The sequence below is a fragment of the Bos taurus genome, chromosome 19 (genome assembly GCF_002263795.3).
Source record: "Bos taurus isolate L1 Dominette 01449 registration number 42190680 breed Hereford chromosome 19, ARS-UCD2.0, whole genome shotgun sequence".
NCBI classification, from domain to species: domain Eukaryota; kingdom Metazoa; phylum Chordata; class Mammalia; order Artiodactyla; family Bovidae; genus Bos; species Bos taurus.
The window spans coordinates 23,209,078-23,228,459 of NC_037346.1; the positions used below are offsets into that span (position 1 = coordinate 23,209,078).

Sequence of the window (19,382 nt, forward strand, 5' to 3'; positions counted from 1 at the left end):
TCCAAGCTTAGAGAGAAAGGAGGAACAAGACGTGACTGTCATTCTTAATTGTCCACGAACAGCCCTCGAAGGCAAATCCTGTGCCTCTCTGAGACTGATAAACAGTATTTCTCCTCCAGAGAAAACTAAAAAAAAAAAAATCAAGTGCTGCCAAAGAACCTCGTTTTTAAGGAATCCTGATAAGAAAACCTGCCATGGCAGGTGAGTGAAGCCTGTGGCGGACACGCCTTTTGGGGACGACCAGACTGAAACCTGGCAGCTCACTGAGGCGGGGTCTGCACTAACTCTCAGCATATCACATGCCTGACCCTGAAGGAAGGACTGAGGAATGATCTCAATGGGAAAAACCCGACAGCAAGGGCTGTGACACCAAAGCCACAGCTCCGTGGGCCCCTGGAGCCTCTCAAACTAAGCTGCCAGCTAGGGAGCTAACACTAGCTTTGGATATAATGCAGCTCTGGTAGAGTAATTAATTTTTTTCTTAACTGGGATTACATTAATTTTCAAGGACTAATGGAGTCCAGCTGTAATGGGAAGAGCGGCTGTCGATGCACAAAGGCACTTGTGCGTACAACATTATAAACACACACATACACACACACGCGCGCGCACTCACACACACACACAGACCTATAAAAAGGATCCACTATAACAGGATATTTTTAGTTTCTACAATGCTGCACTAAAAATACAGCCCCGGCTGATACATCATGGCAGAACTATTCTCTCTCTGTCCCTTCAGGAACAGTTTAAAACATTTATTTTTGTTTCCTTTTTGCGATGGTCAGAGTAGAGAGAGAAAATAGCAACTCATTGATAAGAGGAAACGAGAGAGACATGAAAAATTGAAAACTACCTAAAAACTCATGGAGAGGTTTATTTTATTAGTTCTTAATAAATATCTTGCAGATTTCCTCAGGAAATACACCAGATCACATGTAAAATAGTTTGATACTGATGTCAACTGCATCAACATATGAAGTCTATTAGGGTGAAGCCACAGCAGGGTGATCAGCGTGCTGAAAAACTCCACAGTACTTGGAGGGAGGAGGGGGGGGGGGGTCTCACGGCCTTCCAAATTCTTCGAGAGGTAAAAAAGTCAGCCAAGACGCAGAGAGAGAGAAAGAGAGAGAAAAAAAAGATCCCACATCCTGCTTTCAGCTGCCAGCAATGTGAAGTGCCCAGAGATTAATTCTACGTCTGGCCTGGAAATGTGACTTTAAAGCATGAAGGAGGGGAGCTGGGGCGGGGGGAGTGAGGAGGAAAGAGGAAAGAGAAGGGCAGGCTAACTGAGGCTGGCAGCGGGCCACCAACCCCCTCCCAAAGCCATGTTTCAATGTAGACAGAAGTAAACCCCAACAGACAGCAGCGCCTCAGCCTGCCAGGGCCTTACACCAGCTGCAGCGCATCTCGCTCTCCGCTCGGCCCGAGTGCAGATGTTCCCCACAGCATCACTTCCGCTCAACTTTCTTTTAAAGAAATAGCACACATATGTGGAGGCATTTCCACCACTTCCCAACAGGACGCTCCTTGCCTTTAAGGGCTTCGGAGCAAGGGCGAAACTGACAGCAGGTACCACGATGGCTGACTGAACTGCTCCGCCTCCTGTGGGAAGGAGCACCAGCCATGGGCTACAGAGCATTAGTTAATTAAGAGGACTGTCTTTACAAATGCGCCTTCCTACTGTCTTCAGTGGGAGAGGGCCCCATAGTTTGGGGTAAAGAAAAAACGGGGGGAGAAATATGTTGAAGATCTTACTCCTGGTTTCTCAAAGCAGTCCACTGTAGCATTACCATCTCAAAGTGAAGGTACTGATGGCTTGTCACCATGGAGACTGCATAAAGCCACTGTAACAGAATGTCTTAAAACCAAAGTAACATCTTTGGGAATCCCCTAGCAGTCCAGTGGTCAGGACTCCAGGATTCCACTATGGGAGCCCAGGTTCAATCCTTGGTCTGTGAACTAAGCTCCCACAAGCTGCACAGGGTGGCCTCGGGTCCCGGGGGGGCGGGCAGCAGGGAGTACATATATATCTGTGTGTGTAAGTTTTTTAACACGCATGTTTACTTGGCTGCAAGAAATATACCAGTTTTTTTTTAAAAATTAAGTTGCTAATTTCTTACATGCCTAAACTCATTTTATATAATCCCAAACCCTGGTAAGTTAATCAATTGATAATTAATGATTAAGTACCTAATTCTGAAGTTAGCTTTGATATTGCTAGGGATTTCATAAAATATACAGTCTTCTCTTGTTCTCATGGAGTAAATACTCTAGTTGAGGGATCTATGTATTTCATGAAGCTAAAATAATTGAATTTTTTAGTACAGCTGAATATCCTCTAGTTGGTCTGTTAGGTTATTGATTCTTCTGGAATGAAAGAAGAGAGAAAAATCAGCAATGTCAAAAGAACACAAAATACTTTTGTTTTTGAGAAAACAAAACCCTCAAAATCAAAGTTGTTTTGTTTGAACCTCAAGTTAAAGAGAGGAAATAGGATCTTCCTGTAAGGGAGGGAGAGAGATACTGGCAATCAGTGGCAAATAATTATGGTGAGAAGGTTTAAATCAGTAAATATTTAATAAATGTCTTCTATGCTCAAGGTACCAGATATAAAAACAGATTTAGAAGCTGTTAACTAATTTGCATGATACAGCATGTAACACAATCAGAGCTAGAACCTAATTTTACCTAACTTCAATTTTTTTGTCATTACAATTTCTAAAAATAAGTTTAATACAAAAACACTGTGATCACTATAGAAAACTTTAAGAACCCAAAGAAAACAAAGAAAATTAAAGACACCTTTAATCTATCCCAGGGAATCATGATTTAAGTTTTTTTCTGCTGAAATGTGTATATAACATGTATTATTTTACAAAAATGTGATCAACTGCAAAGTTCATAACCACACAGCATTCAGAGGAAGGAGAGATCACATTTTTGGCAGCTGACCCCACCCCTAGGAGTCACTCACCCAGGAAACAGAAATGTGATGATCTGACTCCCCTGACTTGGCGGCACACACACATCTGTTCCAGCCCTGTAACTCTCCCTGAGTTCCGTAAAGCAAAGATATTTCATTCTCCTCTGTCCTCCTCCTGCACAACCTTGAGCCCGTCAGGCAGGTGCACTGGTTCCACAGAGATGCTGCCCTGGCACACCTTCCACGTGAGCGTGTGCTAGGCTGCTTCAGTCGTATCCGACTCAGTGAGACCATACAGACGGCGGTCTGCCAGGCTCCTCTGTCCATAGGGTTTCCCGGACAAGAATACTGGAGTGGACTGCCATGCCCTTCTCCACGGAATCTTCCCTACCTAAGGATCGAACCCGTGTCTCTTACATCTCCTGCCTTGGCAGGCGGTTCTTTACCACTAGTGCCACCTGGGAAGCCCACAGTGCCTCCAAAGCCAAGACTGACTAATGGAAAGGCTACCAGAGATTACGGGAAACATCTGCATCCAAATGTCTCTGGCTGAGTCTAGTTCCATGTGCTGGTGGCTTCTGTGCCCGCCCGGCACAGCCTTAATTCCTTGCAATTCTGCTCCATAGACTGTTTACTCCCAGAGCTTTTGCTACCAAATAAAGATGGTACTTCCTTATTAATATTCTGTTACACACTGACAATTCATTCCTTAGTGAAAAGCAGGACAGCCACAAAAGGCAACCGTATTCTTTCCTCCCTGAAATGGCAAGACCACACGACCACTCGCCTACACACCCAAGTTAACTTTCGAGGCCTGAGCTCTTCCCAGCTGGCAAGCGGTCACCTGAGGTGAGGTGGGGTGAGGTGAAGTGAGGGGAAAGGTCTGACTCTTGACAGTGCAGCCCTTGGTGACTCCACCTCTACCTCACTCTGCGAAATGTATAAAAATGGGCTGCTATGCTGGTCCGGAACTTTTACATCTGATGCAGAAGATCTACTGTCACAACTCTTGGGTGTTATTTCATTAAGCGCGTAGGGTTCCTCGCATCTCTTACCAACTGAATGAAATTACAAATGGGGCTAGAATTCCCTCCAGCTGATGGAAATGAAAATATATTTGCAGAGCTGCCTAGGAACGTCTCCTTTTTAAGCTTTAAGAGCAATGAAGTAAATCATAAAGGATGACATTTTTAACTATAAAAATTTTTTACAACTTTTGTACATTAAAAATATATATAATTAAGAATCAAATACAAGTAAGAAAATCACCAATGAACACAGAAAGGACTTGCTATATCAACTATAAACCTCAAATAAACTGGTAGGAAAAATATTAGGGAGGAATGAAAAAATTTGCAGAGAACAGGACCACACAGAACTATACATGGTTAATAAAACACAGGAAAAAATGCCACTCTCACCAATAATCAAAGAAATGCAATTGAAAACAGGACAGGTTGGAAGACGGTTTGGCAGTTTCCTACAAAACTAAACACAGTCTTACCATATGACCCAGCACTCACACTCCTTGGTATTTACTCAAATGAGTTGAAAACTTAAGTCCCCACAAAAACCTGCACTCAGATGTTTATAGCAGCCTTATACATAATTGCCAAAATTTAGAAGCAACCAAGATATCCTTCAGCAGGTTAATGGATAAATCAACTGTGGTCTACTCAAATAATGGAATACTACTCAGTGCTTTAGAGAGGAAAAAAAGAGCTGTCAAGCCATGACTAAGTGAAAGAAGCCAATCTGAAACAGCTACATACTACTGTAGGACCCTAATTCTATGACATTCTGGAAAAGCAAAACTATGGAGACAGTAAAAACATCAGTGTTTGCCAGGGGTTAGAAGGGAGGGTGGGAGGGATGGACAGGCAGAGCACAGACGTTCAGGGCAATACGATACCATAACGGAGGATACACGTCATTCTACACTGGTCTAAACCCACAGAACACCACCAAGAGAGAACTCTACGGTGAACGATGGGCATTAGGTAATGATGATGATCAGGTTCATTAACTGTAACAAATGAACCACTCATTCTGGATGTTGATAGCAAGGAAGCTGTGCACGTTTAGGGCAGGAGATAGTACGGCACTCTCTGTATTTCCACTCCATTTTTGCTATGAATTGAAAACTTTTCTAAAAAATAGTCTATTGAAAAAAAACAGAGATAGGTTTTCTTCTGTCATTTATTCAACAACTTTATGAATGCCGACATTGTGCTAAGGACTATAAAATATTAACAATACTCAGAACTAGCAAGAGGTGGTCACTGGGCGTTCTCAAACACTGCCGCTAAGACTGTAAGCTGGCACAGCTTCTGAAGAAAGTAATCCTACACACCATGTATCAAAAGCGTTAAAAGGCTTCAAACCTTTTAAACCTAAAAGTTAGTTTCTAAAAATACAGTCCAATGAAATAATAGGAAAAGCATGTTTCCTATTTATTAAAAGACGTTAATTAAAGCATTATTTATAATCTGAGAAAAGTGGGGGAAATGTGTGAAAACGGGTAATGATTACATTAATGTTAACACATTTACATGAGAATATTATTCAGCCATTAAATATATTTACAAAGAATTTCATAACTGAATACTTATAAAACAAGTGAAAACAGAATCAAACACTTTATACTCAGTATACTTTCAACTGTAAAACTTGAATATTCACACATACATATAGGAAGGAATGTCACTGCTGGGAAGCCGGTTTACAGGTGGTTTCCACTTTTTTTCTTTTTTTTTCCCCAGCACTCAACAAAACCCAAAAGGTGAAAACTTATTTTAAAAAATTATTTAGCTTACACAAAACAGGACACAGTTGCTCCAGTAAGGTGAGAATAAAAAAATATAGTAAATGAGTAGACAAGGAAAAATAAAAGGATATTTATGGGCAGGAAGAAAGGACAGAGAATTTATGATGAAAGATTTAGGAGACGACAGGGGACAGAACTCATGTTGTATTCAAAGAAACTTTGCTTCCAGAGCCGTGAAGACACTGAATCCAGTATTAACAGTAAACACCAAGACACATTTAATGTACTTTAATTGAATGTCAGGATATAAAACAGGCAGTTGGAAATGACATATTCAGAAGTGGCACGTTAACAAAAAACAAGGAAAAACATGATTATAAGTAATAGCCCAAATAGCAGATGCCCCGTGGCCCTGCCACTCAACTTTCAGTGTCTAGACTGACTTGCTGACCAACTTTATTCTTGATGTCAATTCAACTCAAAACCTACTTGGGCTTCCCTGGGGACTCAGACAGTAAAGAATCCGCCTACAATGCGAGAGACCTGGGTTTGATCCCTGGGTTGGGAAGATCCCCAGGAGGTGGGAATGGCAACCCACTCCAGTATTTTTGCCTGGAGAATCCCCATGGACAAAGAAGCCTGGTGGGCTACAGCCCACGGGGTCACAAAGAGTCGGACACGACTGGGCAACTAAGCACAGCACAGCACAAAACCTGCTTATTTCAAACTTACAGCACACGAGGCACTGCCCTGGATACTCACAATAAATACATCAGTGGGTAAAACAGGCCAGGGATCCCTAACTGCAGGGAACTTACAGTCTTGCAGAGGAGTCGTGAAGGAAAACAAATAATAAAGATACACACAAGTTGGAGAAGGCAACGGCAACCCACTCCAGTATTCTTGTCCGGAGAATCCCATGGACAGAGGAGCCTGGCGGGCTACAGTCCATGGGTCTCAAGAATCAGACACAACTTAGCAACTAAACCACCACCCAGGCAGGTTAGCTGAGAACCAGAGCCACCTGGAAGTGGGAGGTTGGATGGGGGTGCAGAGTTCTGTCTGGGGGAGAAAGTAGCCTTGGACTAACTGGGGCAGAGAGCTGCCAGAGACACTGCTCAAGAAGTCCTTCCCAACAGGAGAAAGGTCAAGTTCAGATGTAGGCTTAGAAAAACAGGTAACTTGACCAAAGGCAGCAGAACAAGCCAGCCCAACTGGTTCATGAATGTAATTAAATGAATCTGGATGGGAACAAAAACAGATTGAGGAACCACAGAGTGACTGGAGGAGTGGAGAAGGCTCAGAAGGGTCTAGCTGACCTCACCTGAAGCCTAGGAGGAATCGGGGACCAGGCAGAGAAGGGCTGTAAAGGCAACTGGGAAGTAGTTCGGGGAGATTTTGGAAGGCAATCTGACTTCTCTTAGGAGGAAGTTTGAGCTGGTTCGGTTAGCAGCCAAGAGAAATGGGATTGAAAATGGAATTGGGGTCTCCGTACCCTTGGTGTCGGCCCAGCAAATATTTCTTAGTTGCCACCGGCCTGAAGAATCCATGTTGTAAACTCTTTCATTTCTTTGATTGTGTACTTTATACCCTTTTTTCTGTTTCTTAATAAATTCTTTTGAAAAATGTGAAAAAAAAATGAAAAAAAAAAAGATATACACAAGTTATCTAGTGTTTAGAGAACAAGTGTTATGAAAAAGAAAAGCAGAGCAGGACGGGGGCGATAGGAGAACAGGTGGGAGTGCAGCAGTGTCAACAGAATGGTCAGAGTAAGTCACGTGGAGCTAAGACTTGAACAGACTCATGGGAGATGAGATACAGGCCATGCAGATGGCTGGAGAAAGAGCGCTTCCATGTAGAGGAAACTTTAATGCAAAGGCCCAAAGGTGGGAGAAGCCCCTGGCTCATCAGAGGACCTGCAAGAAGGCCAGAGTAACTAAAACAAAGTAAGCAAGTCAGGGTGTGGTCTGAATGAGACCAGAGACAGCAAGGAGGGCAGTGGGGAGGAGGGAGAGTCTACACCGGAAGGCCTTGTGAAGACCTTCACGGCTTTTGCTCTGAGAGAAATGGGAAGCCAGCAGAGGCTTGTGGAGAGCAGCCTGTGTGTGTGTGAGTGCTTGTTAGGAGTTTCAAGTCTTTCTGGAGAGCAGACTACATGTGTGTGTGTATGTGTGTGTAAAAAGGGGAAATGGGAACAAGAGAGACCACAGTTAGGAGTTTCAAGTCTTTCTGGATCATCTTTCTCTTCATGTTTAAAAACAAGTTCGATTCACAAAGGGTATCCAGGGCATGTTTGCAAGAGGGTTTTTGCTTTCAGTGTGGAATCTTGAAGAATGTGTCAATAGCCTACAACTGTGTCCTTAGCAGGCATCTCGAAATAATGATTACCAAACATTTCTCTCTGTTCACTGCCCTGACACGAGTTCTGGGCATCACCCTCTCTCAGGGGAGAGGTGGAAAGAGGTTATGCAGAACAAGCAGTGATAACGGGATGACGTCACAGGTGTGCCTCAGAGAAGCCCCTAGTGAGTTGGGCTCATAACCACTCCACAGTGATTTACTCTGTCCTGCCAACGCCAGCTGGAGGAGGGATGAAGAAAGCTGACACAGCCTTAAGCCCTGGGCAGGCATTATAAGATCTTTCTCCCTCCAGGCCTGCCAGCCCCTCCCCTCTTCCAACCGCTGATCCTTGCTTCAGAAGCCAACGTGTGAACAGCACGTGTCTGGATTTCAGAAACCTGCCCAGCAGTTGGAAACTCCCTGCAGCGTGTCAATTGCTGCATCTGCTGTTGGCACTTGGGGCAAGGGATCACGTGGGCAGTTTCTGAACTAAGCTTCGAGATGGGAGTCTGATATCTGAAGAGGGGACTCGAGAAGCCAGAAAACTCCAATTACAGTAAATAAATTCCTAACCATATGACAATCTGCCTTCTAAAAAGGAAACTGGGACATACAAGCCAACCAAACAGCTCTAAGGACAGCAGTAGTCAAGAACAAAAGCACAGAGCACCCTGACTAATGGAAAGGATTTTTATGGGCCAACAGAGTTTACCAGCTCTGGAGTGTGATGTGGCTGAAACTAGAGACCACTCTTGTCCAGATCCCTAGCTTACACCCTTTCGGCAATAAATGGCTTCTATCATTTCAGCGACAGGCCTCTATCCCTGCCTTCCATTACCTTTCTTCCCCATCTGTCAATTAGTCCTCTGAGTAGTGTATACCTTGACCATCTCTTGGAAAAATAAAAAAATCTGAGCCCATAAACCATCTGCCATAAAACTAGGCTGCAAGGGCTGGAAAAGGAGCTGCCCAGCCTACCATGCTCTCGCCACCCGACATACAGGTGCCCCTATCACACTGTTCACAGGCAGAGGTTAGGAAAAAATGCTCGAGTCTGATGTTTCAAAGAAAAAAGGAATAACAGCATTTCCTCTAGTAACACGGCAGGCAGACTAGGAACCTAGGTCTACTCTCCCAATGAAACAACTAATTATCCTGGAAAGAGCATTTTTAAAATCCTTCTAGAAAGCAGCGGTGAGTTAATAAATTAAAAAGGAATCCTCTGGCCAGGGACTGAGTAAAGACAGAAAACTAGAGCTGTTAAGTGTGGGACAGGGCCAGGCTGTACCCCAAGAACCTCTGCTACCTGCTGAACTTGAGCTCTGGGTTTCTGAGGCTTTGTGGGTACAGCCAACAAGAGGATGCCCAAGACCCCTGCCATAAAGCTGAGGTCCCACAGAGCTACACCCAAGTACAAAGGTGAATCAGAAGCCATCCTCAGCCTCGTGATAAGACAACTAGCTAAAAACTGACTATATCAAACCCTGAGGCTGACTAGAAGAGAGAAAAAAAATAGTGCACGGAAAGTGCAGACTGTACACTAGCCCTCACAGGGGTGTGCAGCCTGAATTCGCATTACCTGAACGGTTTGAAAACCCTCAAGCAGGCATTTTACTCAGAATGATTATTTTAGACTCTTTACACCAGACTGTGGACAAAAGCAAACTCAAACCTTTTCCCCATTTTCATCCCAGGTCTCCAAGAATTCCCACTAATGATTTCCCACAGAAAATTAGCAGATTACAGAGAAAAAAAAAATTTTTTTTTAATTACACGGGAAACAAGGCACACGTGCAACAACCAGCAGAAATACGAGACTAGCAGAACCTCACCTAAAAGGACCCCTTGATCAGAGTCCCTAAAATAACACGTTTAATATATTAGAAAATAAATAAAAGACAAACTCACAAATATGTTCAGGAAATAAGAAACTAACAGGAAAAGACCAGATTTAGGAGGAAAAAAATCTGGAAATAAAAATATATAACTGAAATAAAATCTCAGCAGGGCATGTTTAGCAGATTAGATAGAGCTAAGAAAAGGTTCAGGGACAGAGTTAAGGAAATTACGAGGAATGCAGCACCAAAAAAAAAAAAAGAGAGAGAGAGAGAGAGTCAAAAATGAAAGAGAAGTTTTAAGAGACATTTAAGACAGAAGGAGAAGAGAAAGCATGGGCAGATGCAGTATGTAAAAAAAGAATGCTAAGAATTTTCTAAAACTGCTGAAATCAACTCACAGATACATGAAGCCCTATAAATCCCCAGCAAAAAAAAAAAAAGTACAAACCTAGAAAATCATTAAAGCTGTAGAACATCAAAGGGTTTATTAAAAAAAAAAAAAGACCTAAGAATCACCCAGAGACACAGATTATTTTTAAGAGGACAATTAGACTGACGGCTGACTTTTAAACAGTAACAACCCAGAGACAGCAAGGTACCTTCAGTGGGCTAAAGAAAAACAACTGTTAATATAGAGTTCTATTACCAGTGAATATAGAGGAATCGGGAAAATAAAGGGTTTTCAGACAAATACGAATTGGAAAAGTTTGTCATCAAAAGAATGTCACTAAATAAATTCTAAAGAATATGCTTCACACAAAAAGAAAACAGTCCCAGGGAATTCCTGGTGGTCCAGTGATTAGGACTCTGCCCTTTCACTGCTGGGTTCCATCCCTGATCCAGGAACTAAGATCCCACAGACAGGGAGGGGCAGCCAAAAAAAAAAAAAAGGAAAAGAAACTGATCCCAGGGAGAAGGTCTGAAATATAAAAAGGAATGAAAAGAAAGTAGTAAATATATAGGTGAGTCTAAACAAATATTTACCATCAAAACAATCATGATAATAATGAAAACAAAACAAAAGTGAAAACAACAACTTGTCTTTCAAGGTTTAAAAGTAAAAAAATAATTAAAACATCTGACAACAGTAGCATATTAACTGGGGAAGAGAAAAGGAGAAGAGGACAGAGTTTAAGTGTGCCAAGCTATCTGTATTATTTAGTAGAGGGAAAATGCAGCTGCTTAGATTGGGGGGTGGAGGTGGTGGTGAGGCAGGGTGGGAACGATTGCTTGCTGTGTTGAGCTGTCTCAATCAGGTCCAAGGAAATTTCTGTGTGCCATCTGACACGGGAGGCTGGACCCTTCAGACCTGGGTGTAATTTACTACCTTTGTGACCTTCCTAAAGTTACTCAGCCTTTCTAGTATGTTTCTAGTCTGTAAATCGACGAAATAGGACACAAAATAGCTGTCCCATCTGTCTCAGGGCTTTTCTGGTAGCTCAGTTAATCTGCCTGCAATGCAGGAGACCCCAGTTCGATTCCTGGGTCAGGAAGATCTGCTGGAGAAGGGATAGGCTACCCACTCCAGTATTCTTGGGTTTTCCTGGTGGCTCAGCTGGTAAAGAATCCGCCTGCAATTCGGGAGACCTGGGTTTGATCCCTGGGTTGGTAAGATCCCCTGGAGAAGGGAAAGGTTACCCACTGCAGTATTCTGGCCTGGAGAATTCCATGGATTATATATAGTCCATGGGATTGCAAAGAGTCAGAGGCTGACGGGAGACATCACATGAGAATACATATACAGCAACCATAAAATCTCATCAGGTATGACCACAATGTTGTCCTGTTGTCATTCCTGGCCACTACATCTGAAAGCTTACAGTTCTTCCCCAGACCAACATTTAGTTGGTTAGGGTCCAAAGTGCAACTTACTCCCCCTAATCCCCACCCCAAGAACATACTCATGTTCCCTGAGTATTCAACAAATAGCAGAGAGGTGGCCCACGCCCCCTGTAACATGTAAAATTTTACTCCCCAGGAAGAGTTTAAGGAGAGTTCACAAAAGGCAGCTGAGAGTCCTGCTGCCAGCATCCCCCCAATAATGTCTCTCTTTCAGAACAAGTCCATCCATCCAGGAGAAAAAAAAAATCAAATTGAGAAGCTATAAAATGGCAGCAGAGATGAGGTCTCTAGCCCATAGTAAAGATGAGGTGGTGACGGGACACTGCACTTCTCCATTGCCCCACAGAGCAGCCACGGACATCAAACCACACTGTAACCCTGGGGCAAAACCAGAAACCATTTCACCAACCGACATGGTAAGAGGCTTAATTTTATTGACATGAGTGGATTTTCTCATGTCTTTAGCTTTTCACAACTGCTTCTCCTTCCTCAGCCTAAAATAACGGATTCATTCTGAAAACAAGGACCCTGGAATTCAGAGTAGGGAAGATAGGAAGATCCCACGACAAACACTTCCTTAGCTTTTCCTTCTGTTCCAGGGAACTCTGAGGGAAGAAATCCATGCTAAGCAGCCTGTTGATAGCTGTAGCTCCCCCGGAGGAACAGAGGGCAGGGCAGAGGGATGCGTCCTTCCCCTGGTCTGCCTCCTGAAGCCTTGCCTCTTCTGACCTCCGAATCCATTTCTCACATAATTTGGGGGCCAAGCTGGCTGTTTCTTTGTTTATCTGCCCTCAACTGAGCAGTCCTGAAAACGAAGGCCAGGCAGTGCCGACTACCTGTAAAATCTACGCAAAGGTCCTTGGGGAGAAACAGCCCAAGAGTTTCTATCACCAGAGACAGACAAGAAGAGATGAGAGGGGCAGTTTACACAGCTCAACTCAGGCCTACCCTTTCCGAGAGGTGGATTCCTGTACAGCTGTTCTGACAAGCAGGGGATTAGGCACTTGATACATTCTGCTCCGGTGAGAGATGCAGACAGAAGTGAGCTGCATGGGGCAGCACCCTGCCTTACCAAAGGTCTCTAAGGCGGTGGTTTGCTGAAGACAAAGAAATTTTGGTTGTGACTGTAAACTTCACAAACTAGGGTCAACCTGCATACATGACCACAGCCTGGAGGTGAGTGGCTCCCATTTCAAGCATCCCACACACTGGGGTCAAGTTCTGTGGGTCCCCTGTCGACAGGTCCCATGTCTCTATCCCTCTGGAGGCAGGCAGGTGGCACCCCCTCCCCCCACCTCCTGCAATTCAGGATTACTAACAAACCATAAAAGCGAGCATAAATGATAACGAAAGGAATGCCAGCCTAGCCCTAGCTCAATGCCAGCCCCTAAACGTTCCCTAAGAACAGGAAGCCCCAACGGCGAACACACGAGCAGTGTCTCTTGGGTGCCCTCTTGCTGTCACCAGGGCTTTTCTGCAAGGCTGACACGGAGGCCTCCTCTGTGAACTGGTAGATGAAGAAAAAGAGGAGGAAAAAGAAGGGGCCAGAGCACAGAAAAGGGAAGTTATTCTAGTGGTGGCCAATGAATAACATCCAATGATTTATAGGAAGTATAATCCAATAATACAGTAAAATAAAACAGTGTGTGCCTGCAATGGTTTTGATTCCAGGAATTATAAAAACATATTTTTTAAAAAGACAAAGTGAGAGAGAGAGCAAGAGGGAGAGAAAACAGGGGGAAGAAACAAGGGGACCAGAATGGAGCAAATTGGGCACAGATGGGAGATGCAGTGGGGTTCCAGGGGTGCCCTACCACAAATACTGCTTCGATTACTCCTCTTCAAGAAACGAGAGCTTTATTTCCTTACATTACAGAATTAAAAAAAAAAAAAATTAAAATTCTTGGGAGTGCTTGTGGTTTAGATCAACCATTCCCTCTCCAGCACCACATCAGCCAATCGGGTGGCTATTGAAGTGTTAAATGCTGAGGCACGTGGAGAAGGCCCCGCTTCTCCGATGACCGGCGGTGACATCACCCTGGGAACCACCTATCTCGCCACCACCCATTACTCGCCAAAGGGCAATTCTGGACACAGGCCAGGAAGGGAACACACTGTTCAGTGACGGTCGGCCTGGAACCATGGACTTCCTCGTCCATGTGCTCAGTGAATGCTTACTGAGTGCCTGATAAATACCAGGCCCTCTGCTAAGGGAAACCCGAACATCCCTCGCATGTCTCTGTCCTCAACCTCTTCAATGTAGACTAGTAGGATTCTGGACTCTCTGCAGTCCCACTCCAGCAGGCTTCTTGCAGAGCACCCACCTGATGGGAGGAGATAAAGGTATCAATAGCCTTGAACTTGTGAGTTTTAAGATCACTGCTGAGACCTGAAAGGTTCACTGGTTAAATGATGTGGCAAAAGTCAACTTACTTTCTTTTATTGGAAGGGGGACAAATCTCACGACCTCTGCCTCCTTGAGCTCCAGGGAAAACTGTAAGTTAAGAAAGGACTCTTTGACCATCTAAGTGTTTCCCCTCCGTTGGGCCTTCTGGGGTGCCTGAAGCTCTTTAAGAGTTCTGTGTCTCTCGACCTCAAGGAAAGCACATTTGAAAAGTATTTTAATAATCACACTATTAGCATCATTTCCGATATTTTGAAAAGAGGACTTATACCAGGGTAGCACCGAGCCCATACAAAAACGAGTTAGAGGCCACAGCAAAGGACATGCTTTTTCATAAGGCTATCCCTGTGGCTCTCCCTAGACACCACATCTCCAGGGAAGGGCCAGGCATAGATGGAGAGGATCTCGACGGCCGTTGGGGGACACAGATCACCTCTGCTCTGGGCTGGAACGTTCCTTCTCCACAGAGTCCAGGAACTGACATATGCAAACACCCACCCAGAAGGACAAGTCCAAGAAGGAATGGAAAGAAAAATGATGGCCCAGATGTTCTGTTAACTTGCAGCGACTGCCAAATCACCACAGACCCCAAGCACCTGGGAGGGCCAGGCAGCAGCAGGCCCTCGCTTCCTGGCTGCAGACAGCCGGGGTCCCGTGGCTGGGTGGCGGCTCTGACAGCCAGCCGACCGGCCTGGAGGGCAGCCTTCAGAAGGGCACCGGCTGACGGGACCCGGGGGCTGAACACTCAAGGGCTGATTTATCACTTCCTTACTCATAAAAATGTGATTCAAACTGCTGCTGATTAGTGAAGGATTTAAATCTTTACCCTCTCCCCAACCCCCTTCCCGCTCCACCCCCGGCACAGATGCTGCAGCTCAGCCACAACACCCCCTTCTTGCCACTGTCCGTGCGAGCACAGCACAGGGGCCCAGCGAAGATGACTCACATGCTGGGAAATGGAAAAGTGCATCTTCCCACCAGCCAGCCCCGCTGAGTGCTCTGCTCACCCCTCTCCCAATGGCAGCCCACACAGTGGGGTCTGGACAGCCGCCTCAGCTGCACACCGGGTACTTGGCAGCATGTCCACAGAGCGCTCTGTCCTAGCTGAGTGTTACATCCTGTGGCCCGGGCTGTTTTTCCCTGAAACACCCTTGGACCACCTCAGCTCTCGGCCCCAGCTGCCCCGTGGAGGTGAGCGTCAGGACAAAGCCGGAGCCGGTGGCGGGGTCTCACGCACAGGCTGCGACGCGTCCTTCCTGGCAAGCAGGTCCTCGTTAGGAGTGACCATGGTAAAGAGTCCGAGAAAAAGCATGCTGGCCTCCAAGGGGAAAGCACTACTTCCTTCTCTCTCTGTTCTCACTGTCTCACCTTCCTTTCACCCATATTTTCTTAGCTTTTACCTTTACAGCAGCCCCAAGGAAAGGACTCGCTGGTGGCCTATGAAAAGGCCAGCATCTTCCTTTCCGCGGAGCAGAAGTTGCTGACAACAGAGGCTCCGCAGACTAGAGCTGTGGGGCCTTTACATTCACACCTCCAGGTTCCCCGATGGGGAAACAGTACCTTGGCAGAGGCTGCGCTCTGTGACAGGCGGCTCACTGACTGCGACGCTGCCAGACGGAGGCAGGGAAGTGAACAGGAAGCTACCTCGGGAGGCTCCACTCCCCCGAGCCCACGGGCTTCCCACCCGGTGGCCCGACCCTCGAGACCCTCAAGCGATGAGGAAGGGATAGAGTTCCTTCCCCTCCGGACTGACCGCCTCACCACCCTTTACAAACTCTATTTCCTCCTTCCTGGAAACCACCACTGCCCCTCAGGACTGCGTGCTTTCTCAGTGGTGTTCCCGGACATATTCAGAGAAGTTCAAAATGGCACCTCAACCTGGGCCTTTCACCTTCTGCAAGGAGCTGTGGACGCTGCGGCAGACGCACAAGAGAACTCCCTCTAGGCTTCAGACGTGATGGAAAGCCCACGCAAACCAGCAGAGGGCCTGGCGGAGTCCCCGGAGAAGCCGAGTTTCAGAGGAAAGCGCAGCTGCCTGCTCACCAGGGAGAGCACCCCCCCACCTGACCAGAGCAGGCTGAAGCACAACCCTAAATACAAATGGGAAAGGGAAATAAACCAACTTCAGAGTGACAGAGACCACTAAGAAAAGGTGCCATGAAAGAACCAGCGAGACTGTCCAGAAACACTGGGTCTGCTTTACAATGGAGTCTCTGTAAGGGAATTCCCACTTCCTGGGATTGCAGGTGACAACCTTCTAATCCTGAGACCAGACACTCTCTGTTGAGGCTCTGAAATGATTTTTTGGCAGCATGGACCAAGTCTCCTTTGCAAACACACACACAAAATAATGTCACCTCCAGGCTACAGATTTCCATCAAGTCAAACCACATCATCCTTACCTCAGTGGGGTGGGGGAGAGGGGAAGGGATCCGGTTAACATCCTTCCACTGTGACCTGGTCACCAGAACATTTACAAATCCTGCCAATCAGCCCCTCCCCCATTTCTCCTTCCCCACCTCCCACCTCATGTCAAAAAAAAAAAAACACCCAGTGTTCAGAAAAGCATCTCAGAATGCATACCACTACATCTGCCAAACTCTGGGGCTGGTGAGTTTTTTGCTTCCAGATTTGAGTCACCAAAGCTCATCAATTCTCTGTTCTTACTCCCTGGCAGACTCCCACAAGGGATATCCCATAGGGAACTAGACTTTTCCATATTGAACAAACAGGGTACATTAGTCCAGAAACAGCTATTCCCCATCCCTGCCAAGCGTATGGTCTCTGCAATGAAACATTTCAGCCATGCCTCCCCCTCCGGGACAGGCTTTGGGTCTGCAGCCTCCGAGAGGCCTTGCTGCTGCCTTCAGCACAGCCAGATGTGCAGCAGCGTCTCTGGGTTTGCAAATTAAGCTCTATACCCATGATTCCCTCCAACCATCCCACCCAAGCACTAGAGAGTCATACGGATTTCGGAGGGTACATGAAAGATCTGAAAGGCGATGGACGAAAAGAGGAAGGGGTGGGTGGGTGGGTGGGTGGGTGGGTGGGGGTGTGTGTGTGTGTGTGTGTGTGTGACTCTGCAGTGGCATGGCAGCACAGGAAAGAAGACAAATTAATCTTTATCTGTCTAGATTAAGAAACTGGATGTTCCTTACCTTTCAACTGGGAGTTGTGTACAGCAAACATGTTGATGGTCATAAGCTGTAGCATGCGGGTACTTCCAATAGGAGAGGGGCTGTGCTGCAGCAACACCTGGAACTCCTTGAGGACCTTCTCAGCCACTGCAGGGAACGTCTCCATCCTACAAGCACAGCCAGCCCATCAGTGAGGCATATTCCCGAGAGCACTCAGTGCGTGCACGCACACATACACGCACTCATTCATTCCTTTCTTCCCTCCCTCTTTCTCTCTCTTTCTCAGAAAAGCAGACAGCTAACACCTAGGATGCTTCTTTGACTTCACAAACCTTCCGGGTACCCTAAGGTTGTGAACAAATATAAAAGAAAGACGTGTTCAGGGTTTAGAGATGGAAACAACTCAATTTTTTGGATAAATCACCATGAGTTATTACGCTTTGGTATGCTATTTCCTAACCTCTGGCAATAACTGGATTCAAGCTGAAATCAAAGTTTCTCTCTGAAACCATCAGTTTTTCTAAATAGTGAACAAATTTCCTTTAAGCTCTAAGGCCAGCATAGTCCCCAAACTCTCTAGTATGAAAACCATATTCTAGGAAGAGGTTTGTGAATCTAAAGATTCTTCACTCAAAGCTTCACTTCAGAGAGGCTCTCAGACGCAGTTCTGCTGCTGTCAACTTAGGGACCAGCACACGAATCGCTCCACATAAGGGCCCCAAATGTCCCCTGGAGAACCCCTCAACCGGGGGCCCCGATGATCGGTTTCGGCCTTTCCTGAGCTGCTGTCCTCCTCCCTCTCACAAGGGCTCTGCTCATCAGGGTCTGTATGTTTTCAGGCCAGTGGAAATATAATGCCCTGGCCAACTGCCACTCCCAATACAGGAAGAGCCTGTAATGTAGGGAGGCAGAAATCTAGCCAGTGACCCGACGCTCCTAAGGAGAGGTCATTCAAACCGCTGCTTGCCAAACGTGGCCACAGAACAGTGGTGCATGCCTGGAGCTCCTCTGGCAACGGGAACAAACCACAGCTGAAGTCCTCAGAAATAAAAAGCAAATTCAAACTCGGTGCTAGAGAGAGAAAAAAACCAGGCACATGGGCCTGAGGGCCACGCCGAACAATTCACGGTCACCAGAGTATCTTTTCATCCATCCTCACACCCCCTCACAAGCAAGCAAACTGCTTGTGGTCCACAGCTTGTGTACTGGGGTGAGGGGAGAGGAGGGTGAGGAAGAGCTCCAGCTTGGATTAATAAGTAGCTTCTGGAAAGCCACAGGGAAGGGAATCCTCCTCAAAGGATACAACACAGTCTCGAGTCCCAGGGAAAGGTGCTTCTGCTTTCACCTGAACCTCAACCCTTTCTCCGGTGTGTAGTAAGCACCCTCCCCAGGCTAGAAAACTCCACAGCTTTCTGAAAGCCTGGCAAGCTTCATTCCTCGCCCTTGGAGGCACCTCTTGCGACTGACCCCCCAGCACCCAGAAGTCATGCCACAGTTACGAGTCAACTACAGTTTACGTTCCAGTGCCCTTCTCTGCTGAGCTGTCCTCGTTTTCATTGGCACAAAACATGCCAGGCATTTGCTTCCTTGCCCCCACATGCCATTTCAAGTGCCACCCCACCCCACACTCCTGCCGCCACCACCCACAGCAACAAAACTACCAAAACACACTGATTTTCTCCCACCTCTAAAAAGTTTCAGAACCATTAAAACTCTTGGTCGGTTTGGAATGGCAGAGAGTGATATGTTTGGGGCTGGACTGGATCCATTTTTCCCCCTGGGCTGTAACAAAGGTTTCATTTTAAACCTTGACACTGTGCAGCACTCCTTCTGGTCGGAGGTGGGGAGGGGGGCTAGCACTTCTCATTACGAGAATCGCAGAGTTCACTCTGCTTGAAAAGCAGCCACACCGGGCGAGTCTCGGAGCCATGTGTCTCTGTGTTGAAAGGCAGTAGAGAGCCAGCACAGAACAACACGACAGAAGTGTCACGTGGGACGGTCCTGCTTCGAGGCTGTGTCTGAGGAAGACTCTTTCCCGGGATGCGAATTGAAACAGCCATTATCACTCCCTAGGTCAGACTTAAGGCTCAAACGAGCACCAGGCCAAATGTCCACATCGTCTTTTTTT

At 46.1% G+C, this 19,382-nt stretch overlaps 1 protein-coding gene across 5 annotated transcripts in view; it reads right to left on the bottom strand.

Moving 5' to 3' along the window:
* SMG6 (SMG6 nonsense mediated mRNA decay factor) overlaps nt 1-19,382 on the bottom strand; it is a 200,607-nt gene that overhangs the window by 128,920 nt on the left and 52,305 nt on the right. For all 5 annotated transcript variants that reach the window (NM_001205827.2, XM_024980132.2, XM_059878048.1 and 2 more), the window contains exon 10: nt 17,276-17,421. In NM_001205827.2, the coding sequence (NP_001192756.2) occupies nt 17,276-17,421 (146 nt within the window). The remainder of the gene's footprint in view (nt 1-17,275; nt 17,422-19,382) is intronic.